The sequence below is a fragment of the Anabrus simplex genome, chromosome 2 (assembly GCF_040414725.1).
Source record: "Anabrus simplex isolate iqAnaSimp1 chromosome 2, ASM4041472v1, whole genome shotgun sequence".
NCBI classification, from domain to species: Eukaryota; Metazoa; Arthropoda; class Insecta; order Orthoptera; family Tettigoniidae; genus Anabrus; species Anabrus simplex.
In genome coordinates, this window is record NC_090266.1 from 199,684,202 (window position 1) to 199,712,110 (window position 27,909).

Consider the following 27,909-nt stretch of genomic DNA (forward strand, 5'->3'; position numbering starts at 1 on the left):
CCTTTTTTTTTAAGGGAACAATTTGAACTTTGTGCTAAAAGGAAGAAGAGTTACTCAAAAAGTGCACTGATTCTTGCCTTCATGTTGAACTGTCAGTCTCATGCTGCTTATTGTTCTCTGTGTGAGAGTGGTATACTGATACTACCACACCCTAAGTACGTTGAAAAATTAGCAGTAAATTTACAAGCGTCACCTAATTCGGAAAAGGAAAACAAACTTTCTTTACCGAGTGACAAGGAATTTATCAGACATTGAAAAATATGTAGTTTTAAGTCTTGATGAAATTTATGTGAATCCCTCTCTTGAGTACAAGAACGGAGTACTCATTGGTCAAGCCAAGAATAGCCCTTTACAAGAAGCAAGAACAATACAAGCTTTCAAGGTGCATTCTGCATTTGGATCCTTTGGGAGACCCAATTTTGAGGTCAGAGTTTGACAGAGCTGTGCGTGACCTAAATAGGAACAAGGCACCTGGAATTGATGACATTCCCTCTGAATTACTGACTGCCTTAGAAGAAACCAGCATGGCAAGGTTATTTCATTTACTGTGCAAGATGTATGAGACGGGAGAAGTCCCATCCGATTTTTGGCAGAATGTTGTTATACCTATTACCAAGAAAGCCGGTGCTGACAGGTGTGAAAACTACCGCACCATTAGTTTAGTATCTCATGCCTGCAAAATTTTAATACGTATTATTTACAGAAGAATGGAGAAACAAGTTGAAGCTGAGTTGGGAGAAGATCAATTTGGCTTCAGAAGAAATGTAGGAACACATGAAGCAATCCTGACTTTACGTCTGATCTTAGAGGATCGAATCAAGGAGGACAAGCCCACGTACATGGCATTCATAGATCTAGAAAAGGCATTCGATAATGTTGATTGGACCAAGCTATTTATGATTTTGAAGATGATAGGGATCAGATACTGACAACGAAGAATTGTCTACAATCTGTATAAAAATCAGTCTGCAGTGATAAGAGTTGCATACTATCCACTTCATATCCGTATCGACTATATGATCCAATTAATTAATTGAAGGAACAAGAATCCACAAACAAACAATCAAACAAACACGCAAGGCAAGGGTCGTGATACAGACGATCCAACTTTTTTCAATTCAAACTACATATAGCGAACTTCATATTCGAAACAAGCCACACCTCTCCACCCAACAGGAGACAAGAGACGTGAAAACACCAGATGCCTTCTTAAGGAAACATTTTTACCAACAGTTCAACAGAAATACTTCACATAGTGCATACAAGTTCTTCAGTAATCAACGAACTTACGGAAAATTCACAAGACTTATAGTGAATTATATTTTAGTCCATCAGTGTTTTTAACATTAAGATTTTTAATAATAAGTTATAGTTTGACTAACAATTGCCTTCAATGCATCCCCCCCACCACATCCATTCACACATGCACGACTAACACTTGTTTTTAAGGTTTTAAAAAAATTGTTAGACTGTTCTTAGCTAATTTTACTTTTGCCAAATGTAAGCAGCTGATGATGAATGCAATGCATTCGAAACATGTTCTGAACTTTTAATCTAATGTATATTGAAATAGCCTAAGGCTAAATAAAAGTGAAAGTATCGATCAGGTGGATTCTTGTTCCTTCAATTAATTAATTGCAGTGATAAGAATTGAGGAGCTTTGAAAAAGAAGCAGCAATCCAGAAAGGAGTGAGGCAAGGCTGCAGTTTGTCCCCTCTCCTTTTCAATGTTTACATAGAACAGGCAGTAAAGGAAATCAAAGAGAAATTTGGAAAGGGAATAACAGTCCAAGGAGAGAAAATCAAAACCTTGAGATTTGCCGATGATATTGTTATTTTATCTGAGACTGCAGAAGATCTCGAGAAGTTGCTGAATGGTATGGATGAAGTCTTGGGTAAGGAGTACCAGATGAAAATAAATGAGTCCAAAACAAAAGTAATGGCGTGCAGTAGAATGAAGGCAGGTGATGTAGGAAACATTAGATTAGGAAATTAAGTCTTAAAGGAAGTAGATGAATATTGTTACTTCAGTAGTAAAATAACTAACAATGGCAGAAGTAAGGAGGACATAAAATGCAGACTAACACAAGCAAGGAAGAGCTTTCTTAAGAAAAGAAATTTGCTCACTTCAAACATTGATATCGGAATCAGAAAGATGTTTTTGAAGACTTTTGTGTGGAGCGTGGCATTGTATGGAAGTGAAACATGGACGATAACTAGCTCAGAAAGAAAGAGAATAGAAGCTTTTGAAATGTGGTGTTACAGAAGAATGTTGAAGGTGAGACTGATAGATCAAATCACGAATGAAGAGATACTGAATCGAATTGTTGAGAGGAGATCGATTTGGCTAAATTTGACGAGAAGAAGAGATAGAATGATAGGACACATCTTAAGACACCCAGGACTTGTTCAGTTGGTTTTTGAAGGAAGTGTAGGTGGTAAGAACGGTAGGGGTAGACCAAGGTATGAATATGACAAGCAGATTAGAGCAGATGTAGGATGCAATAGTTACGTAGAAATGAAAAGGTTAGCACAGGATAGGGTGACGTGGAAGCTGCATCAAACCAGTCTATGGACTGATGACTCAAACACACATGTTTAGCAGTATGTGTTCAATATTAGGAAGTGAAAGTCCATATTGTGTACCAAATTCCCAACACAAGAATTTACAGATACTTCTCATGTTTGATCCTATACATATATTTAAGAACATCAGAAATAACTGGCTGAATCAGAAAGACAGAGACAAAACTTATTTTTCCTGATTTTGAAGTAGATCAGATTATCCATAAGGCGTGCTTTAATGATTTAAGAAACCTTTGTGTGTACCACTGTCATGCATCCAACCTGATTTCTACAGCTTTTAAACTTAATTATAAAACGGTGTATCCCAACAATCTTGATAGGCAGAAAGCGTTACTTGTTGATAATCTGTTCCATGAGACCACCATAGCTGCTTAAGCCAGTCAACTAGATTCTAATGCAACAGCAAATTTTTTAGAAATTATTAGTAAGTGGTGGCGTATTGTAAACGTCAAAAGTGTCATTAAAGGAATTTGCAAGAGGGACCACAATCAAATGCCTTTTACTGGACTAGATGATAACCGCATTCAATTTCTTCAACATTTCTGTGAGTGGGTAAGCAGTTGGGGTCATTTAAATTTGGTTCATGGTCATTTAACAACTGACACTTCAAGAGCTTTGGCAAATGCCACAACTGTCCTGTTAAAATTATCCAATTTTCATTTGAAACTGTGAAACCAAATTATTTACTGTTACAGAAGTTTCAGAGTGATAATCTGGAAAGAAGTTTTGGTCAGTACAGACAGCTTAGTGGTTGTAACCACAATGTTACTGCACTTCTAGTTCTAGAAAGCGAGAAGAAAATTAGAATTAAGAGTGTTCTGGCCTTGCACTCATCTAGGTATGGAAAAGTGCAGTTTGACTGTAGCCAGTTAAGAAATGTCTGATTCTACCAAGACAGGTGATATTAGGCTCAATACGGCAGTGATAAGAAGGTTCGACTCACTTTTATCACGCGATATTTTTGCTAATTGCTTTACGTCGCACCGACACAGATAGGTCTTATGGCGACGATGGGACAGGGAAGGGCTAGGAGTTGGAAGGAAGCGGCCGTGGCCTTAATTAAGGTACAGCCCCAGCATTTGCCTGGTGTGAAAATGGGAAACCACGGAAAACCATTTTCAGGGCTGCCGACAGTGGGGTTCGAACCTACTATCACCCGAATACTGGACACTGGCCGCACTTAAGCGACTGCAGCTATCGAGCTCGGTGTGACATTTTTGATGGGCATTTTGAGATGTCAGGGGTAATATACATTTCTGGGTATGCAGTAAGGACAATATCCAAAAGGATACGCTGTGACACATGTTTAGGTCTCCTGCATTGTAATGAAACAGATGACCCCTATTTTGAAGAACTTCAGAAGTGGGTTAGTAGTGCCATCAGATTGTGTTGCGTGTGTCTGTGTAACAGTGACAGGAATGTTTACCTTGTTGGTATCTGAAGACTACAAGGAAGACTACCTGGATTGTGGAAATCACAATTCTCTTCTCTCTATCCAGAGCTGCTTTAGGGAGAGATGAAAATCAACAGTTCTGGTTTGAACATGGTAACTGTGGGCATAACAATAATAGTCTGATAGATTGTTTATTGTCTACATTTTCCAATGTCATGTTGAATAATTATAGAAAGCAGATTAAGAACAAGAGTTATGCCAGCAGTGATGATGAAATCAGTAAACAGAGGAAGCTGTCAACACTCCATAGATACTGAGCTTGTGAGTACTGTTCTTTAAGGGTTTTTGTTTTTATGCATGTAAAATGTGTATTTCTAACCTTAGTGAATGCATTTCTTGATGTGTGTGTTTCTTAGCATCATTTTTCGCAGTGTGTGCATTTATCATAACCATGCGCTGAATATGAAGTCAATTCAAAGTCAGACACAACCCCTTTTCTCTCGGCCTCCACTTGACAAATACATACAGCGTTGCCAAGCGTACTTTCCGGCTTTAATTGTAGATGGCTCTGGCATACGGTCGTTAAAACTCGCTATGAAGATTCGTCTCGCTTCATACTCGACCCAGTAGAGAAAAGGGATAAGGTTATCGTATTATCATATTATGCAATACTGATACAAAATAAATCAATAAATCAAGGCCTACCACACAGTAAACCTGATCACTACTTTCATTTTAATTGTCTTGCACCGCTAACTTATCCGCTACCGGCGTTTCGTTATTCCAAGCGACGTCATCTCCACTGCCATCTCGTCAGCCATGCACTGCAATGGAGACAGAGCATTCGAGGTCCCGTCTTTTTGTACCTTTTAAAAATAGTTCCATTCCTGACTATGGAGTCCAGACTGTGTGTAGCTATTCCCAAATGGTTTCTGGAGATGGTCTCTGATATATTGCCAGCTGGTGTATGTGTAGCAGAAGCAAATACAGTAGAGACAATATGCGACACTCTGCGAGATATCGAGGGACAGCGATTAGAGCTCTGTCTAGCGGAGTGACCTGAGAGTTACTGATTCTGTCATAAAAGCACGTGTATTTGTTTGTGAAGTTTTTGGGGTTATTTATGTGTTTGCATTAAGTTGACAGAAGTAAATAGTAGCATGTGTCATTCCTTTATATCTCCTGTCAATGTGAGTGGAAAGATATGTGCTGCATTTGGCTGCAATAACTATAAAGTGCAAAACGATTCGCGGTCTTTCTTCCGTTTCCCTCATGACAAGAAAATGTAAATACTGTGTTTGCATATATATATTCTTCCAGTTACAAAGATATTTTTATAGAAGGCCCACTTCCTACACTTCTGACCTGCGCATATTTTAACTGGCTTAAAATATAATAAGCTTACTTTATTGTATTAGTGCAGCAGTTAACCTTCAATACTGATGTGTTGTTGTAGGTGTGATCTGTGGGTTTATATTTAATTCAGGAAAATGCATATGCATATGTGTGTGGCTGGCTGTGCTCCAAGTTACCCCATTTGGAATGCCATAATGCATTGTCAAGCACTGAAGAAAATATGGGTGATTTAAGATATGTGATGATGATTCAAATTTGCTTTACCCTAATGTAATGGCAAGTATTGCTTATAGGGAAATTTTGAATGTTTTTGCAGCTAAATTTATAGATTTTTCTTTCTGTTAGTAGGCTTGAAGTTAAAAGGAAAATTGTCCAGCTCTTAAATGTAAATTCACTGAATCATGTGTCTAAGGAATGTGCCGATATTTTTATTGACAAGTGTCCTAATGTGATGTACAATGCTTTTAAATGAGAAAAAAGACAAATATAGCCGTGAAAGGTATGATAAAGCTGAAAAAGTAATGCATAAATGAAAGATCAAGCCCTTTCACAGAAGTCCATTTCACATCTTGATTATGTGTCTAATTTCAGTCTTTAAATAATAACCTGTTAAATAATTCTTCATTCATGTATCCTGAATTGCTTTAGCAACTGTGAAGTTAATATTTTAGCAACACTTTCTTTCTAGACGTAATTTATTTATCCATTTCCGTATATACATTTCCATTTATATTTGAATTTAGCGTGAATTTTCAGGTCACGCCACTAGGAGCGCCACCTGCGAATTGTCTCCCATTTTAACAAGGCTAAATCCGGCAGTGTCGCGTATTGTCTCTACTGTATTTGGCAGAAGCCGCTCCTTCTGAATAAAGCTGTGTTGTTGAAAGCGTGGCAAATCACCAGCTGATAACTAGCATATGTTACGAGTTGTATTTCCGAATGTAATACACTGACTGACAGTGACAATGCAACACCAAGGAGGAGTGGTTCGAAAGGGATGAAAGTTGGGGAAAAAACAGAGACGGCACGGATGAATAATTGATGTTTATTTCAAACCGATATGCAGGTTACACAATGCGCACGGCATCGACTCAGTAGGATGTAGGACCACCGCGAGCGGCGATGCACGCAGAAACACGTCGAGGTACAGAGTCAATAAGAGTGCGGATGGTGTCCTGAGGGATGGTTCTCTATTCTCTGTCAACCATTTGCCACAGTTGGTCGTCCGTACGAGGATGGGGCAGAGTTTGCAAACGGCGTCCAATGAGATCCCACACGTGTTCGATTGGTGAGAGATCCGGAGAGTACGCTGGCCACGGAAGCATCTGTACACCTCGTAGAGCCCGTTGGGTGATGCGAGCAGTGTGTGGGCGGGCATTATCCTGCTGAAACAGAGCATTGGGCAGCCCCTGAAGGTACGGGAGTGCCACCGGCCGCAGCACATGCTGCACGTAGCGGTGGGCATTTAACGTGCCTTGAATACGCACTAGAGGTGACGTGGAATCATACGCAATAGCGCCCCAAACCATGATGCCGCGTTGTCTAGCGGTAGGGCGCTCCACAGTTACTGCCGGATTTGACCTTTCTCCACGCCGACGCCACACTCGTCTGCGGTGACTATCACTGACAGAACAGAAGCGTGACTCATCGGAGAACACGACGTTCCGCCATTCCCTCATCCAAGTCGCTCTAGCCCGGCACCATGCCAGGCGTGCACGTCTATGCTGTGGAGTCAATGGTAGTCTTCTGAGCGGGCGCCGGGAGTGCAGGCCTCCTTCAACCAATCGACGGGAAATTGTTCTGGTCGATATTGGAACAGCCAGGGTGTCTTGCACATGCTGAAGAATGGCGGTTGACGTGGCGTGCGGGGCTGCCACCGCTTGGCGGCGGATGCGCCCATCCTCGCGTGCTGACGTCACTCGGGCTGCGCCTGGACCCTCGCACGTGCCACGTGTCCCTGCGCCAACCATCTTCGCCACAGGCGCTGCACCGTGGACACATCCCTATGGGTATCGGCTGCGATTTGACGAAGCGACCAACCTGCCCTTCTCAGTCCGATCACCATACCCCTCGTAAAGTCGTCTGTCTGCTGGAAATGCCTCCGTTGACGGCAGCCTGGCATTCTTAGCTATACACGTGTCCTGTGGCACACGACAACACGTTCTACAATGACTGTCGGCTGAGAAATCACGGTACGAAGTGGGCCATTCGCCAACGCCGTGTCCCATTTATCGTTCGCTTCGTGCGCAGCACAGCGGCGCATTTCACATCATGAGCATACCTCAGTGACGTCAGTCTACCCTGCAATTGGCATAAAGTTCTGACCACTCCTTTTTGGTGTTGCATTTGCTCTGTCAGTCAGTGTATATCCTGCATCACCTGACTCCATTCGACTGCATTCCATGGGGGTTGAAGTTGCTCACGTCTGTAAGTTTAACCTCACATTGCCCTACACGTGACTCCCGGGTGGTGCTAAGCGAGCAACAGAGACTAGATGCCGCCGTACTGTCCTCATCGACCTTATGGCAATGACAATCAAAGAGTTAGCCCTTTTCAAGGCGCAGCATCCTACACATGGAAACTAGGCCCTCAATTAACCATCTGTCAACTAAACATTGAGGGTATAAGTAGAGGCAAAAGTGAATACTTATCCAAGATACTTCTGGATCATTCTGTTGGTATTCTGGTGCTACAGGAAACTCATTGTGAAGAGAAATACCACCCGATTACCAGGGGAAAAAATACCTGGGTACAAACTAACTACCGGACTTCACTATCCTAAATATAGCATCGCCATCTATACGAAGAACAATATTGACAACTATGAAGTTCTGCCACCAGACTCCAGCCATAATATCTTTACCACATCCATCAAGGTTCAAAATATTACTATCATGAATGTCTACAATCCACTAATGGAAAATTGGCCAGGCCCTATCAAACTAAAACCCACCAAAAATATTGTTGTCCTAGGTGACTTTAACAGCCATCATACATTATGGGGTTATAAGAAAAGTAATGAGAATGGTGATAGACTATTCCAATGGATAGACATTAATAACCTGACACTGGTGTATGAAGCCAAGGACAAAGGTACATTCCACTCAGCACGATGGGATCATGATTATTCTCCAGACTTGTGTTTTATGTCACATGGGCTAATGACCCAATCTTCACAAACCCAAAGGCAAGTACTGAACAATTTTCCACGGCGCCAACACATGCCCATAATCTACAAAATCAGTCTGCAAATCCCAATAATCAGACCAACACCTAAAGTTTGGTGGAATTTTCAGAAAGCTAACTGGAAACTGTACTCCATGTACACTGATGCTAATATAAGTTTGGTAAAAACATCTCCTGAGAACTACGATCGTTTTGTGAAGCTAATCAAAGCTGCTGCTAAGCGAAGTATCCTGAGAGGATTCCGTAAAAATTACATACCTGAGAGGAGTGAGGAAACTAGCCGTACATGCAAAGAGTATGAATAAGACAACAGTCATGAGAAGGCTACTGAATTGCTGGCATCCTTGGACTGTGCCAGGAAAGAAAAGTAGAACAAAACTGTTGAATGGCTCAGGTTTACTCTAGTCGGAAAGCTTGGTCACTTACCAAAAATTAGACTCGTCAAACAAGCCAACAAGAAAACAATCATTTATAAATTTAGAGAACATTGCCAACTACCTTGTCTCTTCATCCAGGCCCATGAGCGATAAGAAATACAGCAGAAAAATTTGAACTGAGCTCAAGCAGTTAAAACAAGAAGCTGAACCTCATACAATCTATTCTCTACCATTTTCCCCAGAGAAAGTCCCTCCAGAATGGTAAAGCAGATGGATTTGATGGTGTATATCCAGAGCTACTGAAGAACTGTGGCACCGCAACTGTATGCTGGCTGGTGTCCTTTTTTAGCAGCATACTGTACTCTGGTCGTGTACCCCCAGTATTCGAGGGAACCAAAATCATCTCGATACTGGAGTCAGGAAAGGATCCTTCTCTAACCCAGAGTTACAGGCCAATTTTGCTACTGTGTGTTACATATAAACTAATGGAAAGGCTAATTCTGAACAGGATATCTCCTGCAATTGAACACCTGATCCCAATACAGCAAGCTGGGTTCCGCCCCAAGCGAGACTGTAGTGACCAATTCCTTGCCTTAACATCATATCTGGAGATTGGTTCTGAGAAGAAATTTAAAAATGTTTGTCTTCCTTGATCTGTCAGTGGCCTATGACACCGTCTGGAGAGGGGCTCCTCCTGAAGCTCATCAAGATTGTACCTTGTCTTAAGGTGATTACTCTCATCGATAATGTATAATGTACAGTGGATAGTTTGTAATGTACTGAGTAACTGATTATTCCAGGTATTCTCTGGAAAGTTCAGGAGTAGATTTCACAAATTGAATAATGGCTTACTGCAGGGTTCAGTTTTATCCCCTATACTGTTCAATTTGTACATCCATAATATTCCAGAAACTACAACACAGAAATTCATTTATGCTGATGATATAAACCTAACAGTACAGAGACCTAATTTCAAGGAGGCGGAGGATATACTGTCTGAAGATCTACAGGTGATGGATGAATACTTTAGGAAATGGAGACTTCAACAAAGTCCTTCAAATACAGAAGTAGCTGCATTCCATCTCAACAACTTAGAAGCTAATTGTCAACCTGGGATATGGTTCAGGAATCAATATTTGAAATACAATAGTACTCCAAAATACCTAGACAGATCACTGACATTTCGAAGTCACATGGTAAAAAAAGTCGCCAAACTTAAGACCCGGAATAGCCTGCTGTGCAAGTTGGCTGGAACTTCATAAGGAGCTGACGCCAATACCTTGCGAAATACTGCCTTGGCCATGGTGTACTCTGCAGCTGAGTACTATGCTGGAATTTGGTTAAATAGCTCTCACTGCAACCTAACTGATATCCAACTTCGCCAGGCAATGCGTATTGTATCCAGCACGTTGTACTCAACTCCAGTGCAATGGTTGCCTGTCCTTTGTAATATCTCTCCCCCTCATGCAAGAAAACAACAAGCACTTACCAGCTTATGGTGCAGAATAGTGAAGAATGAGGGCCTTCTTATACATCAAGATATATTTATTTTTTTATTTTATTTTTTGCTAGGGGCTTTACGTCGCACCGACACAGATAGGTCTTATGGCGACGATGGGATGCGAAAGGCCTAGGAGTTGGAAGGAAGCGGCCGTGGCCTTGATTAAGGTACAGCCCCAGCATTTGCCTGGTGTGAAAATGGGAAACCACGGAAAACCATTTTCAGGGCTGCCGATAGTGGGATTCGAACCTACTATCTCCCGGATGCAAGCTCACAGCCGCACACTACAACTAGGATGAAATCAAGAAACCAGCGTGGAAGACAGCTTTGGACCTGGCCAGTCCTCGGTTCAATTCCAGGAATGCCTGGAGAGAAGAGTAGAGGATGTCGTCTCCCCATGGCTTATGTGACATCTCCAAACCCAGCATAAAACTGGCTGGCTTCAGTTTGCCCCACGTTGTCTGGTCAACTCTGAACAGGATTTGATGTTGTGTTGGTAGGACTGGCACAGCCTTACATCTATGAGGATGGTTATATTCTCTCTGCTGTGACTGGTGCTCAAGTGCTGTCCATCAAGCACAAAGTACTAAAGTGCCCCCTACATGCATTCTATGAATTCTATGAAGTAACACTGAAAGTGATTACGTGGATAAAAAATTTGGAAATTTGGGCATTAAAATATAAAAGTGAGTGTCCTGATGCTGTCACCAACTTGTAAATATGTATATTTTGATTGTCATGTACACATCATACAATAATAATAATAATAATAATAATAATAATAATAATAATAATAATAATAATAAACTGCACTCCATTACTTTTGTTTTGGACTTACTTATTTTCATCTTGTTCTCCCTACCCAAGACTCTGTCCATACCATTCAACAATTCCTCCAGATCTACTGCAGTCTCAGATAAAATAACAATATCAGCAGCAAATCTCAGGATTTTGACTTCCTCTCTTTGGACTGCGATTACCTTCTCAAATTCCTCTTTGATTTCCTTTACTGCCTGTTCTATATAAACATTAAAAAGGAGGGGGACAAACTACAACCTTGCCTCAGGCCTTTCTGGATTGCTGCTTCTTTTTCAAGGCCCTCGATTCTTATCACTGCAGACTGATTTTTATACAGATTGCAGATAAATCTTCGTTCTCGGTATCTGATCCCAATCACCTTCAGAATCTCAAATAGCTTGGTCCAATCAAAATTATCAAATGCCTTTTCTGGATCTACGAATGCCATGTATGTGGGCTTGTCTTTCCTAATTCGATCTTCCAAGTTTAGACGTAAAGTCAGGATTGCTTCATGTGTTCCTACATTTCTTCTGAAGCCAAACTGATCTTCTCCCAACTCAGCTTCAACTTGTCTTTCCATTCTTCTGTAAATGATAACTGTTAAAATTTTGCAGGCATGAGATACTAAACTAATGGTGCAGTAGTTTTCACACCTGTCAGCACTGGCTTTCTTGCAAATAGGTATAACAACATTCTGCTGAAAATCGGATGGCACTTCTCCTGTCTCATACACCTTACACATTAAATGGAATAACCTCGCCATGCTAGTTTCTCTTAAGGCAGTCAATAATTCAGGGAGAATGTCATCAATTCCAGGTGCCTTGTTCCTACTTAGGTCTCTCAAAGCTCTGTCAAATTCTGACCTCAAAATTGGGTCTCCCATTTCATTAGCACCAACAGCCTCTTCTTGTTCCAGAACCTTATCACCTGTGTCTTTACCTTGATACAACTGTTGGATATGTTTCTGCCATCTTTCTGCCTTGTCTTCTTTCTTTAGGAGCGGTTTTCCATCTGAGCTCTTATTATTCATACACATAGTTTTCCTTTCTCCTAACGTTTCCTTGACTTTCCTGTATGCAGCATCTACCTTTCTTGGGACCATACAACCTTCAACATCCTGGCATTTCTCCTTTAGCCATTGTTCCTTAGCTGTCCTGCACTTTCTATTCAGGCGATTAGCCTGTATTCTTTTCTATGCTCTTCATTCTTGTATTTTCGTCGTTCATCAATCAGATGTAGTTTCTCCACTGATTCTTAGTTGATCTTTCCTTTCTTCCTAACATTTCTTCAGCAGCCCTAGAGACCTCGTTCTTCAAGACTGTCCGTTCTTCCTCTATTGTGTTTCCTTCTGCCTTTTCCATTTAGTCCTTGTGCAATATGTTCCTTAAAGCAATTCCTCACACTCTTTTCTTTCAATTAGTCTAGATCCCATCTCCTTGCATTCCTTCCTATCTTCAATTTCTTCAACTTCAGATGGCATTTCATGACGAATAAGTTGTGGTCAGAGTCCACGTCTACTCCTGAGAAAGTTTTGCAATCCAACACCTGGTATGTGAATCTCTGCCTAATCATAATGAATACCTTGATACCTTCCAGTCTTGTCCACGTATACAGCGGTCATTTGTGATGTTTGAACCAAGCATTAGCAAGGACTAAATTATGATCAGTGCAGAATTCAAGTAGCTGACCACCTCTTTCATTCCTCTGTCTCAATCCAAATCGTAGTATACTTAATGAAATTGAATCAAAGTTTAGTAAAACCGACGCAGCGAGCTCACAATTGTGACCAATGGTATTCCGTATGAAATAGTGAGCTCTTGGACAAAACTATCTTTACATCAGTCTGTTTAAAGACCAACTTTATTGTACTTGAGTGAAAGCTGGATGGACTCAGGTTATCTTATTCATAAGCTGGAAGTAACAAACAACATGAAAGTAGCGAGACTGTCTGCTGACACAAATACGTGGGAGCAATGACACGAGGGTACTCAAAATGAGGTGACAAATGTTACGTTATGAATTTACTTGATGGAAGGAGCCGTATGCACAAACGAGCTTCAAAGGAGGGGACATATGCAGTTGGGACCTGCCTTGTGACAAAGAAAGTTAAAAAACATATAAGGGCAGTGTCAATTAAATATTGTTAGATGCTGGATAACTGCTCCTTTTTTCCATGCTCTTGTTTTGCCTATCCCCTCTTTCCTTACAACAGCATTTAGCTGTCAACCGACTGCTACCATTCTTATTCTATACTCCAAGCCCATGTCTTTCCTTTTTGTGTACTCTATCCACATGCGCTTACACAGTAAATTGTTGCCCTCCATTTGTTTCCTACATCTAGAGAACATTTTGCTTGTGATAACTTTCTTACCTGAACTTACTTACTTACCTACCTGATTTTCTGGTCATCTTTTCCTGTTTTCTCTGGTTTTTCTGTTTTCTGTCCATATCTGTATTGTTCTATATACTATTATCCTTTATGCCTACCCTCTCCATTCCTTTATAATTTCGCTTTTTGACCCATTTTATTTCTTCAACAGTAATCTCGCATCTTCTCACTGTGAGAACCTGGTGTATTCTCACCAATTTTGACATCTCTGTGACCAGACATTTACTTCATTACATCATTGTCACAGTTTTTATTCCTTCTGTAACTTGCACCACTATTTCCAAACCACATTTTCTGTTCGCCATTCTTATCACACATTCACATGCAATTCACTTGTCACTTTTGTAACTTGTGAAGGTACTCGCGATTGCATCATTTGGTCAATATTAGCTAGCAACAACTTCTTTCTTACTCTGTTTGTATTTTCTGACATTCCAGCCCTCCACCCGCCTCTGTGTATCTCTCATGTTGCTATTTACCTTAACGTCTTCCCACTGCGCCAACACCACTTTACTGACACTTGTTCTGTATTGGTTCTTTTCCTTTTCTTTGAATACCAATAGGTTTTCTCTTCTATACCTTATCCTGCCTTCAGCTATCCTGTCTCATTTCATCAACCCATTAACCCCCACATTGTTTTATCATTTTAATTTAATTTATATTCAAATAGTCTTTAAGAAGAACAATGTGCCTGAAAATAATGTATTCAGAAACTTAGCGATTCACCTAAGCTTAACAACAGCTGAAGATGTTCTCAAGTGAGAACGAAACATGTACCATTTATAATTAATAATTTGCTAAAAAGCAAATAAAAAGTATCAAAAAGGTGGAAGATTTTCAGTTATTGTAAGTCTCTGTGATTAGAATTTGATACGGAAAATGAAGCTGATTATTTGCAATAATTGGTATGTTCTGAGCTGTCAGTGGAGAGATGGCGTGGAAATTACATCAGTAGATGAATAAGTTTGAGTGGTGTCTTTAAAAGTAGGGAAGATCACAATATGAAGATAAAGCTGGAATTCAAGAGGACAAACTGGGGCAAATATTCATATATACGAAGGGGAGTTAGGGATTGGAATAACTTACCAAGGGAGATGTTCAATAAATTTCCAATTTCTTTGCAATCTTTTAAGAAAAGGCGAGTAATACAACAGATGGGGAATCTGCCACCAGGGCGACTGCCTTAAATGTAGATCAGTAGGGACTGATTGATTGCTTTATGATGAAGGCATAAAAAAGCTCCTCTTTAACTCCTCACTTGTGGAAGATAGGAAACTTAAAAGGGTCCACCTTTTCAATACTTTTGAAAAGGTGGACCCTTTTAAGTTTCCTATCTTCCATTCTCAGTTCAATACGGACAAAAATGAAATTCTTAGATTTAAATCCTCACCTGTGAACGTGGTGCTTGAGGTCCGTTTGATTCAAGATCTTTCCAGAGTTACGTTTATCTGCCTAAAAACAGTTTTTTTTACGAAACCTCGCCTGTCAACTTATGGCCTCAAGTTCACCTCACATTATTGAATATAATACTGAAATACAGGTTTAAAACTATTGTACACACTACTAAGTCAAGCTATTTCAGTAAAATCCATGCAAGATATATGCCATTAAAGTTTTTAATTCGATACTAAACAATCCAACCAATATATGATGGCTCACTGATTATAACCCATGAGGAACTGTTTTTTTTTTAAAATACAAATATTGGGCAACAAAATGGTCTTCCACCCATTTATATTGTATATCAATATTCTACAACAAAATTAGCTGATAGTGTATGCTTGTTTAAGATCTCTCATGACAGAATGTTTAAAAAGTTTTATATTTCGTTTGAAGGTCAATAGTCTATTTTTAACAACTGTTTAGATATAATTAAAAAAGGAGATTTTATATGATACTTGGTGCTACTGTTAATTTTATGCACAGTTACAAGCATTTAACAATGCCAGGAGATAGAAATGTACAGAACTGTATATAGAACATTTTATGTCTTTTCTAGAACTTTATAACGAGGTATTTAGGAGGTATTTGTTTTTCAACTATCCAAATGTTTTATGATATAATGCAATTGTAAATTACAAGGTATTTTAGAAGGTTTATGTTTGTATATACATATATTATAAATATTCTAATGTAACTAGCTGAATGTCCTTGTTACTTCATCCTAGGCTGATGATGGCATATACAATGCCGAAACCGGTACCTAAAAATGACAATAAAAATGTGACGTTTTAATTATTTAACATTTTTTATGGTATTGAACAGGTGGAAAATCCTACCCTTATCTTTTTAAATAAAAAAGTTGCTGATAAACTGGGACAAATGCATTTCCAAAGCAGGAAACTATGTGGAAAAATAAATTGTAATTGCCTTATGTTTTTCAATAAATGAATTTAAATAAAAAATAAAATCCTGTCTATATTTGATCCCCCCCTCGTATATACGCACAGCTAAAAGTGATTTGACAGATTCTGATGTTCTTGTAGAATGAAATACATCATTCTGCTACTAATATATTTCTTACGTGTATGTTATAGTGTTGTGTTATATTTCGTATTTTGTCAGACTGGAAAAACTTATATATACCATTGTTTCCAGTCAAGTGAAACAAAACCCTACTCAACTCTGATTACAGCATCCATTTCACTTGGCAGATCTCCTCCACTTCTCTCACTTTCCTTAATGTTGACCACCACCTCCAGGATGGCAGAGTCTATACTTCACGACATCAAACCCACCAACCATCAGCAGTATCTCCACAACAGTTTTCACCAATATCATATGAAACGATATCTACCATTCAGTCTTGCCATATTTCTTCACCCCTTCTTCACGCATTCCAAAGAAGACCTTTAGTGTTATGGGTTACCCTACCACAAATGACTGACCGCCAGATTTTCCGAGCCATGAACTCTGTCCCTAGACTCCCCAACCAACCTAACTCAATACCCTTCATAACCATGCATCATCCTGGTCTGCACAAAATCAATCACACTTTAAAACAAGCATTCAATCTTCTCTCATCCTCACTCCATACCGGAGATCTTCCAGGAAGCCCTATATCACATTCCTGCTCCTGCCTAACCTTAAAAACATACACACTCACTATGAACCACACCAACACCCACCTTCTTCTGGGTCTTTCCCCAGTGAACACAACCACTGTAAGACCTGTCATCTACATACAGGATGTACCTAAATTCCTCTTACACACTTCAATGACTTTAAGTAGGAACTGAATAGACAACATTTTAAATAGGAACCCATGTCCAGAAAGATACAATTTCTCCACTATAAACAAAACACCACCATGTGTTTGAATGTCCCACATCTGCTGCATGAATGAAAGCAGCAGAGTACTTACATAATTCTTGTGGGGCCAAATGAAGTCTTGGATTTACAAGACCCCAGTGAAGTCACACAGAGATCTGCCCGCGCAGGTTAAGGCAATGGTGGATGTTCGACTAACGAGTGTTTGTGAGCGAATGTACCAGAACATGACAAGGCAGGTACAATATTTGTATCAAAGTAGATAGTCACCACATCGAGCCATTTAAAAAAATAGAAGCAGAAGCATTGCAACAACAATGAACGTACTCCATTCTCTTCACTGGTGGAGCAGGCACGGGACGCCCATGCAGAGTGTGGTTTTACTTGTGACGAGGGAAACTGTATGTTTACAGACAGGGGTTCCTATTAGTTACCTACTCGGTCCCTCCTACAACCCCTCAAAGTGTGTAATTGAAATGTAAATATTTCCTGTGTACCTAGCACTATTTTCACCAGTATCTTCTCCAACAAGCCTTCCACCATACAAGATAGTCATGCTACACTTCATCCAACATCGTCTACCAGCTTTAATGCAGACTCTGGCCAACTATCTATGTTGGCTTAACTACCAACACTCAAGTCAAATGAATATGCAGGCATTGCAGTATCTGCAAAACCCATAATATGGATCTCCCTATACCCACTCACAATCAGCACAATCAAACCACATCTGATGACTGTTTCACAGTTAAAATTGATGATGATGATTATGAAGTTGATGATGCTTGTTGTATGTTGTTTAAAGGGGCCTAACATCTAGGTCATCGGCTCCTAAACAGTTAAAATTTCTTAAACATTCACCTCCATCTTCCCACCCTATTGCCCTTAGAGATTCCCAAGTTGGATATAAACTGGTGCTTAGATCTTGGGAAACATCTGGCCTTAACATTATATAACTGCTCTTTTTTTCTATTCTCTTATCTTGCCTATCTGCCCCCTCCCTTTACCTCAAAACAGTGTCTACTTACAAAAGTAACTACTACGTGTATCTTCCACTAATGAAGGCTGCAGCTGAAAATTTTGAACCCTTGTCTTCCTTGTATGTGTACTCTATTCAAGTGTTCTTACACAATAAGTTGCAGTTCTCCATCTGTTTCATATATGTAGAAATATCATAGAAGTATGATACAGAAGATAGGAGAAAGAGTAACATATGAATATATATGGGAAAGCAAAAAGAGGGAAAGTTTAATGATAAAATGAAGAGAAATAGAGAAAAAAAGGTCCAGATGGTTTGGAGATATTAAATGAGTGAAAAAATAATGCTAAAGTAAATTATATATAAATGAAAAAAAAAAAAAAAAAAAAAAAAAAAGAGGCGTAGAAGGTCTAGATTACAATGGTACAAAGCATTAGGACCAAACTGGAGCATTGTATTAGATGAGGAATGGCAGAAGATTGAAGTTGAGAGGACCCATATCATCTAGATAAGAGGAAATGATGATGCTCTCTTCTACATAACAATGCTCAATCAAAAGAACATGTATCACTGTTGACGACTCGACAAGACACAAAATTCAAGATTGTATGGCACTATGGTCTAATGAGTTTAAATTCAACAATTTAATGAGTTCCATAAGAAACAAAATATTTTGGGCTTACTTATATTGGGAATGATAGAGCAAAAAATGTGTAACCTTTGCAGGAAAATATACAAGGGATTTATGTACTTCTAAAAAAATGAAAGATTACAAGGTAAGCATACTTGTAGATTCAATTCTGTGAACTGGTGTAGATTATTGGTATAAACTGAAAAGGAAAAAGGGTTCGAAAGATTAAATATTACAAAAATTCTTAAAATTTTACAGTGACAATCATGGGTGATTGTAAAGGTTTTAGTGATATCAAATATATCCATTCTTCTCTTACCTTGCATCTGAACGAGGAATTCTGTTTTGATCCGACGTGCAGTTTCAGATTCATTATCAGACCGTGACGAACAGAGGGAATCTACTTCATCAATGAATATTATGCTCGGTTTATGCTGTCTAGCTAATTCAAAGAGATTTCTCACAAGTTTTTCAGACTCTCCAAGCCACTTTGAAACTAAATCGGAAGATGACACAGAGAGGAAAGTTGAATTGTTGGCTTCTGTGGCCACTGCCTTGGCTAGATACGATTTTCCAGTACCAGGTGGCTAGAAAGAAAAAATAATAAGTTAACATTACATGATAAAATTGAAAACAAACCAAGATAAAATTAAATCCTTTCCTCTATTACATTAGTTATCTACCACAATGGCCTTTGCTGGCGGGACCTTGTGTTCGCAGTACACTAAGTCTTCTGGTATAAGCTAGAGCAATTTTGTTACTTTCATTGATCTGTCCATCTTTTTTTTTTTTCTTTTTTGCTTTACGTCGCACTGACACAGATAGGTCTTATGGCAATAATGGGATAGGGAAGGCCTAGGAGTGGGAAGGAAGCAGCCGTGGCCTTAATTAAGGTACAGCCTGGTGTGAAAATGGGAAATCACGGAAAACCATCTTCAGGGCTGCTGACAGTAGGATTTGAACCCACTATCTCCCGGATGCAAGCTCAAAGCTGCGTGACTCTAACCGCACGGCCAACTTGCCCGGTGTGTGTGTCTGTCTTATCCTTGGCTTTGACAATGTGAAAGTGACGGAGGTATGAGCGATGCTAGTAATGCCATTCCTTATGCAGCCATTCCCTGTTATGACTGGTGTGAAAATGTTGCTCATAGGGTCGGTTGTTGCATGCATTTCAGTGGGCTTGGCAGACTGATATGTAATAACAGCTTCTGGCTCAGTGAAGAAACTACCTCACTCCTAATTTCCCTAGTATGCCTCTTCAGTGATGCCTAGGCCATCTATGACAGCTGATGGCGGAGCCGTTAAGGATCCAAACAGCCTTCGGGCTGAGGACTGAACATACACACACATCTACCACAAATTCGCAATCAGGAATAAAAATGTTGATTTACTGCAATCTCTGAAATTGTGCAAATGTAGCTAAAGATGTACGAGAATAATAATGTTATTTGTTTTTACGCCCCACTAGCTAATTTTTTAAACGGGTTTCAGAGACACCGAGGTGCCAGAATTAAATAATGTAGGAGTTCTTTTATGTGCCAGTAAATCTAGCAACACGAGGCTTATATATTTGAGCACTTTCAAATACCACCGGAACTGCCACGATGGGGTCAGACGGCCAGCGCCTCAACCCGGCAGATGTAAGAGAAAAGAAGATATTTACTCTTTCCCTTGCCTGACGTTACTAACATTAAATAACCAACTGGAGCAATGAACTGATGTAATTCATCAGCATACAAGCAAAATGATGAGGCTATAAAATAGTGGAGAGAGAATTAAAGGCTGTTGCTTCACAGCCCACAACATACTGTATTCTTCTAAATATGGGGAAATGCAACAGTCTCCAGGCTAGCTTATGATGGTTTTGAAATATATACTAGATAGTGGAACAGCACTGTTGCAGCTGATAGAGGTGAAGATGATTTACACATAATCATCTTTTTTATATTTCATAAAAGCATTTCCTCACAAGAAAATGCAAATTCTCATTCCTTTGTGGTTCTTTAGTGGAGAGGACTTAACTGTTTGCAAGAGTACAATAAGATGGTAGTTTTATTTTTACCATACAGATGGATTCCCTTCTGAAAGGTATATATTGTCAGGGATGGGTTAGTTATTAGGATTTTTTCTTTTTACAATTGGTTTTATGTTGCACTGACACAGATAGGGCTTATGGCGACAACAGGACAGGAAAAGGCTAGGAGTGGGGAAGAAGTCGGCCATGGCCTTAATTTAGGTACAGTCCCAGCATTTGCCTGGTGTGAAAATGGGAAACCACGGAAAATCATCTTCAGGGCTGCCGACAGTGGGGTTCGAACAGACTATCTCCCGAATACAAGCTCACAACTACGAGCCCCTAACCGCATGGCCAACTTGTTCAGTAGTTATTAGGTCATTGAATTATACGCTGACCAAGCGGCTGCAGGAATTGTGTCAGCCACAGAGTCACATGCCACACAATCAGTGCCATTTGAACAGCGAGAGGTGTAACACATGTCTAATCTCAGAGTAAAGCCTGCTGAGAAAACAAAATGGTAAATTATAGGCCATGGATGCTCCTATGACTGTATGTTGTCATGAATTTCCAGGTACTTCAGTTCCAACTTGTTATTAGATCTATAAATGAGAACAATTTTGTGCAATGCGATGCAAAGATGCTGTATTGTGCTTGATGACACTACACAGTGCATGGAAAATCCCCTAAAAATCTCCTAGCCATATTTCTCTGTGAACAGGAATTCCTTACATTTCTGTACAATGTGCTACAAAGTGACTTGGGTTAAAGCCCTAAAGCTGATGTGGTGCCTGAACTTAAACCAGTGTAGCCACGAATGAAATCTGTGCAAAGAGTATTTATATAACCAGTTGCTGTCAATCTCAAAGAATAGTAAACATTACAAGCTCCATCATCTCCGTGTCGCCAGTCTGTATTGTCGGAGCTCAGTGACTTAACCTCACCTAACAATGGATTCGTGCAATATCTGTAAAAATAAAACATCTAGTAGGTCAGACAAAACTAACAGGATTACGTGTGGTGTATGTGATAAAGCATTTCATACAAAGTGTCTAAATTTACAAAAAGAGGACATTGACGGTTTAGGAAGTACAGCTGCTTGTTGGACATGTGACAGTTGCACTGACAAAAGTAACAGTCTCCCACCAATCGGGCATGAGAGGTATATTGCTGGCACTGTGGATAGTAACCAATCTGAAAGAGAGAGTTGTAGTAATACAACTCTTTTTTTTCAATAAAATTGATGATGAGTAAACTAAGTGAGATACAGGCAAATATAATAACCATGAAGAAGACCCAGAAATCCTTAGAAACAGCTCTTGGAGAAATGAAGTATGAACTTGTGGAAATGAAACAGGGAAGTGGATCGGTCAAGAATTCTCAGAAAGAACTTGAGCATGATCTAGGTAAATTCATAGAAGTACGTCATGGAAAGTTGGACCACAGTATCACACAGCAACAAGAATATAATAAGGTGTTACAAGAGGCCCTAGGGATAATCGAGTTTGAAAGATGAGAACATAAAACTCAAGAAAGAAAATCTGGAGTTAAAACAGCGCATTGAAGACTTAACAGTACTCGAGGGTAAATACAATAGAGATTCATGGCATTCCAACACAAGCTAATGAAAATACAGTGCATTTAGTGAAGGCTGTGGGAAGATCTCTGGACATAAATATTAATGAAGAGGATACTGATGCATGTCATAGGCTCTCAAGTAACCCTAACTATCCATCGTCTAATACTATCACTGTCAAATTCTGTCCGAGAGAACATAAAGATGAACTGCTGAGGAAACGCTGCGTGAAAAGGAATCTGTCGACTTTGGACTTGGGATTCACCTACAACAATCCCGTTTATATCAACGAGAGCCTTTGCCCTACCAGGAAGCGGCTTCTGGTTCAATGTCATCAACTTCGCTGGTCATCTAATGTGAAGCATCTTTGGACAAGGAATGGTCGAATCTTCATGAGACAAAGTGACAATTCACCAGTTGTCAATATCGCCTGTGAAGAAGACATCAGAAAATTCAAGAACACTATTCATATTGTGTAATGAGTTTGTTAGATAATGAATTTATAATTTATTATCAAAACGTACGTGGATTAAGATCTAAAACGCATACTTTATATACAGGTATATAATCTAATAATTTTGATATAATATGTCTGACTGAGACTTCGCTGAATGATACTTTACATGATTCTGAACTATTTGATAATAGGTATACTATATTTTGTAAGGACAGGAATGCCATAACTAGTTGCAAAAAAGATGGCGGTGGAGTCCTCATTGGTGTTAAGGCAACATTTAATCGAGAAAGGGTTCATTCATTAGACTCAAATACTGAGTCAGTATGGGTTAAATTTACTTTCAACAATAACAAGTACTATATCTGCACAGTTTACTTTCCCCCAAATTCACATTTAGATGCCTACTTAGAATTTTTTAGTAAGCAAGAACAATATATTAATTTACTTGGAAATAACATTATTATAGTTGGTGACTTTAATATCTCTGAAATAGTTGACAGTACATATGATTTGAACAAAGGAAGTAATATAAGTCAAGAATGAAGCAGGGTCTTACATTTTTCGAATCGCCATTCTGTTAACAATGTACAGAATAGTACTAATAAGACACTTGATCTTGTGTTAACGAATTTATTAGGCATACGTATTGTTGAGGAAATTGATCCAATCATTCCAAAAGATGGGTATCCTCCTCCTCTTCAGATAATACTTAAAGTTAACCGAAATAGGAGAAAAGAAAATCATCAGAGAAGGTATAATTTCACAAAGGCAGATTTTAAGAAACTTTACAGTCTGTTGAAGGAAACAGATTGGATTAATATTAAAGATGCAGAGATGTTAACTTAGCCACACAACTTTTCTGTGATAAAATGTATGCTGTATTGGATCAATGTGTTCCAAAAACGAAAAGCTACAAGAAAAAATAGCCCATCTAGTTTACAAAGGATATTATAAGTAATATTAAATTAAAAGAAAAAAATAGAAAGAAGAAAAATTCTGAGTATTGCATATATATATATATATATATATTTAAAACTCTCAGAACAAAAATAAAAAGAGATATAACTACTGCATACAAACAATACCTCCAGAAGATTGAAAATAACTTGAGTAATGATTGTAATGTATTCTGGAAATTTATTAATAATATGAGGAGATGCTTAAAAAATAACCCACAGTTTGTATTTCAGGGTTGTCTGTTAGAATCACCAGATGACATAGCTAATGGATTTGCAGACTATTTCAAAACTATATACTCTCAGGAAAAGTCTAAATATAACTTGGAATTTAGGAATAATGATCAATTAAACGAAATAAGTGTACTTAATATACAGATATATAACTATAAAAGAAGTCCTTAAAGCAATTGACCACCTAAAACTGAAGAAATCAGTAGGACCTGATGACATTCCCCCATATATTTTGAAAGGTTGTAGAGAAGTGTAAGTATATCCTTTAACCATTCTCTTCAACCTAATTGTAAAAACAGAGATATTCCCTGACTTGTGGAAACATACCAAGGTTACTCCTGTATATAAAACTGGAGATATAAAATTGTTCAGTAATTATAGACCTGTTACTATTGTTTGTGCCCCAGCCAAAATTTTTGAAATTATATTGTACAAACAAATTTATGATCATGTTAGAAATAGTATCTCACCAAGACAACATGGATTCATGGCGAGAAGATCCATCGAAACAAATCTTTGCAACTTTACTGAATATGTATCCGCTAGTTTAGATGATTATGCTCAGGTTGATGTAATTTTCACGGATTTTCAAAAAGGTTTTTAGAAGGTTAATCATGATTGATTAATAAATAATTTTTCTTCCTTTGGATTTTCTACTACATTATAAAACTTATTGGTATCGTATTTAAAGGATAGAACTCAGGTTGTAAGTTACAAAGGTCATATATATCTTCCAAATTTGATGTGAATTCTGGAGTTCCACAAAGGTTCTAACTTGGGGCCTTTGCTATTTCTAATCTTTGTTAATGACATACCGGAAACTATAACATCATCTGAAATTATTATTTTTGCTGATGATATTAAAATATACAAATCTATTAAAACAGTATCTGATTGTCAACTACTTCAAAACAATTTAGATTCTCTTGTAGACTGGAGCAAACAGAATAAGTTAATTTTTAATATAGGTAAATGTGTAGCCATGACATTTATTTGGAAGAAACAGAAGATTAAATAAAACTACGCAATGGATGCTGACACATTAACTCGTGTCAAGACGAAAATGGATTTAGGAGTAACATTCAATGAAGATTTAAGATTCAACGACTATATTTAAAAAATTACGAATAATGCTCTTAAAATGTTAAGCTTTATTATATGGAATTCATTATCATTTCGTCCAAAGACACTATTAACCTTGTTTAACTCATTTGTAAGGTCCAGACTTGAGTATAGCTCAATTGTTTGGAAGCCAATGACCACAAAAATTATCAATCTTATCGAGAGTACTCAAAACAAGTTTTTAAAATTCATGACTTACAAAATCGCACAAAATTATCTAGCCTTCATAAATTATTCAGGTACACTGCAGGAATATGGTGAGAATAGCTTGCGCCACAGACGAAGTTGCAAAGATTTGACTTTCCTGTATAAAATAATTTATTCTGTAATTGATGATTCAAACATATTGAAGTCAATAACATTTTATGTGCCACATAAACTAAGTCGTCCTAGAAATATATTCTTTCTATCAAAGGCTAAGACTGAAATACATATCAACTCCCCCAATTAACAGCGCAATGCGACTCTACAATAATATTCATCCCTATGATGATATTTTTAGTATGACCGAAGGTATATTCATTTCGACATGTAACACTGTACTTCTGAACATAATTTAATAGATTATGAAGATTCTTTAAAAAAAAAAAAAAAAGGAAAACTAGTATAAATGATGTAAACCATGTTTTTTAAATGTATTACATTCGAAGTGGAAATCCTGTTAAAAGAGTTGTTTTAAATATTATCTAATTTTAATTAATTTGATTGTATTAGTACTGTAATGTAATATTAGTTATATTAACCATAATTATTTCTTTTTTAGTAATGTGACTTGTGTGTCAGAGGAATTAAGTTTTAAGATTATTCTAGTTATGTATTGTTTTTGTTTTTTATTTGTCCTTTTAAAGTCTAAGTAACAATTGCCGTGAACATTGTAATTGGGACTTATGACTTGTTATGTTCAAAATAAAATAAAATAAATAAATAAATAAAAATAAATAAATAAATAAATAAATAAATTAACATTATAGACTGTTATGCCTTTCAGCGTTCAGTCTGCAAGCCTCTGAATTTACTAAACGTCGCCACAATCCTCGATTCGCAACTAGTGTTGTGGCCTCATTTAGTTCTATACCTCGTATCTTCAAATCGGTAGAAACCGAGTCTAACCATCGTCGTCTTGGTCTCCCTCTACTTCTCTCACCCTCCATAGCAGAGCCCATTATTCTCCCAGGTAACCTATCCTCCTCCATTCGCCTCACATGACCCCACCACCAAAGCCGGTTTATGCGTACAGCTTCATCCATCGAGTTCATTCCTAAATTAGGCTTTATCTCCTCATTCCGAGTACCCTCCTGCCATTGTCTGTTACTTGTAACTTATGAATAAGATATCCTGAGTCCACCCAGCTTTCGCTCCCATAAAGCAAAGTTGGTTTGAAAATAGACCGATGTAAAGATAGTTTCATCTAGGAGCTGACATCCTTCTTACAGAACAATGCTGATCGCAACTGCGAGCTCACTGCATTAGCTTTACTACATCTTGATTCAATCTCACTTACTATATTACCATCCTGGGAGAACACACAACCTAAATACTTGAAATTATCGACCTGATCTAGCTTTGTATCACCAATCTGACATTCAATTCTGTTGAATTTCTTACCTTCTGACATCAATTTAGTCTTTGAAAGGCTAATTTTCATACCATACTCATTGCACCTATTTTCAAGTTCCAAGATATTAGACTGCAGGTTTTCGGCACAATCTGCCATTAAGACCAAGTCGTCAGCATAGGCCAAACTGCTTACTACATTTCCACCTAACTGAATCCCTCACTGCCATTTTATACCTTTCAGCAGATGATCCATGTAAACTACGAACAGCAAAGGTGAAAGATTACAGCCCTGTCTAACCCCTGTAAGTACCCTGAACCAAGAACTCAGTCTACCATCAATTCTCACTGAAGCCCAATTGTCAACATAAATGCCTTTGATTGATTTTAATAATCTAACCTTTAATTCCATAGTCCCCCAGTATAGTGAACATCTCTTCCCTCGGTACCCTGTCATATGCTTTCTCTAGATCTACGAAACATGAACACAACTGCCTATTCCTCTCGTAGCATTTTTCAATTACCTGGCGCATACTGAAAATCTGATCCTGACAGCCTCTCTGTGGTCTGAAACCACACTGGTTTTCATCCAACTTCCTCTCAACGACTGATCGCACCCTCCCTTCCAAGATGCCAGTGAATACTTTGCCTGGTATACTAATCAATGAGATACCTCGATAGTTGTTGCAATCCTTCCTGTTCCCTTGCTTATAGATAGGTGCAATTACTGCTTTTGTCCAATCTGAAGGTACCTGACCAACACTCCACGCTAATTTTACTACTCTATGAAGCCATTTCATCCCTGCCTTCCCACTATACTTCACCATTTCTGGTCTAATTTCATCTATTCCTGCTGCCTTATGACAATGGAGTTTATTTACCATCCTTTCCACTTCCTCAAGCATAATTTCACCAACATCATTTTCCTCCTCCCCATGGGCTTGGCTGTTTGAAACACCACCAGGATGATTTCCTTTAACGTTGAGAAGATGTTCAAAATATTCCCTCCATCTCTCCAGTGATTCCCTGGGATCTATTATGAGTTCACCTGAATTACTCAAAAGACTGTTCATTTCCTTTATCCCTCCCTTCCTAAAGATTCTTTATTACTGTCCAGAAAGGTTTCCCTGCTGCTTGACCTAGCCTTTCCAGGTTATTACCAAAATCTTCCCACGACTTCTTTTTGGATTCAACAACTATTTGTTTTGCTCTGTTTCTTTCATCTACGTACCAATCCCTGTCTGTCTCGGCCCTTGTTTGGAGCCATTTCTGATAAGCCTTCTTTTTACGTTTACAGGCTGCTCTCACTTCATCATTCCACCAAGATGTTCGCCTTTTCCCATCTTTACACACAGTTGTTCCTAGGCATTCCCTTGCTGTTTCTACTACAGCATCCCTGTATGCCACCCATTAACTTTCTATATCCTGAACCTGCTTACTGTCTACTGTTCGAAACTTCTCACTAATCATATCCATGTACTTCTGTCTAATTTCCTCGTCCTGGAGATTTTCTACCCTTATTCGTTTGCAG

At 38.6% G+C, this 27,909-nt stretch overlaps 1 protein-coding gene across 1 annotated transcript in view; it reads right to left on the reverse strand.

Annotated features, from left to right (window-relative positions):
* Window positions 1-27,909, reverse strand: part of LOC136864007 (vacuolar protein sorting-associated protein 4) — a 212,515-nt gene that overhangs the window by 42,725 nt on the left and 141,881 nt on the right. Inside the window, exon 6 of the mRNA XM_067140502.2 lies at window positions 18,785-19,052. Coding sequence (XP_066996603.2) covers window positions 18,785-19,052 — 268 coding nt within the window. The remainder of the gene's footprint in view (window positions 1-18,784; window positions 19,053-27,909) is intronic.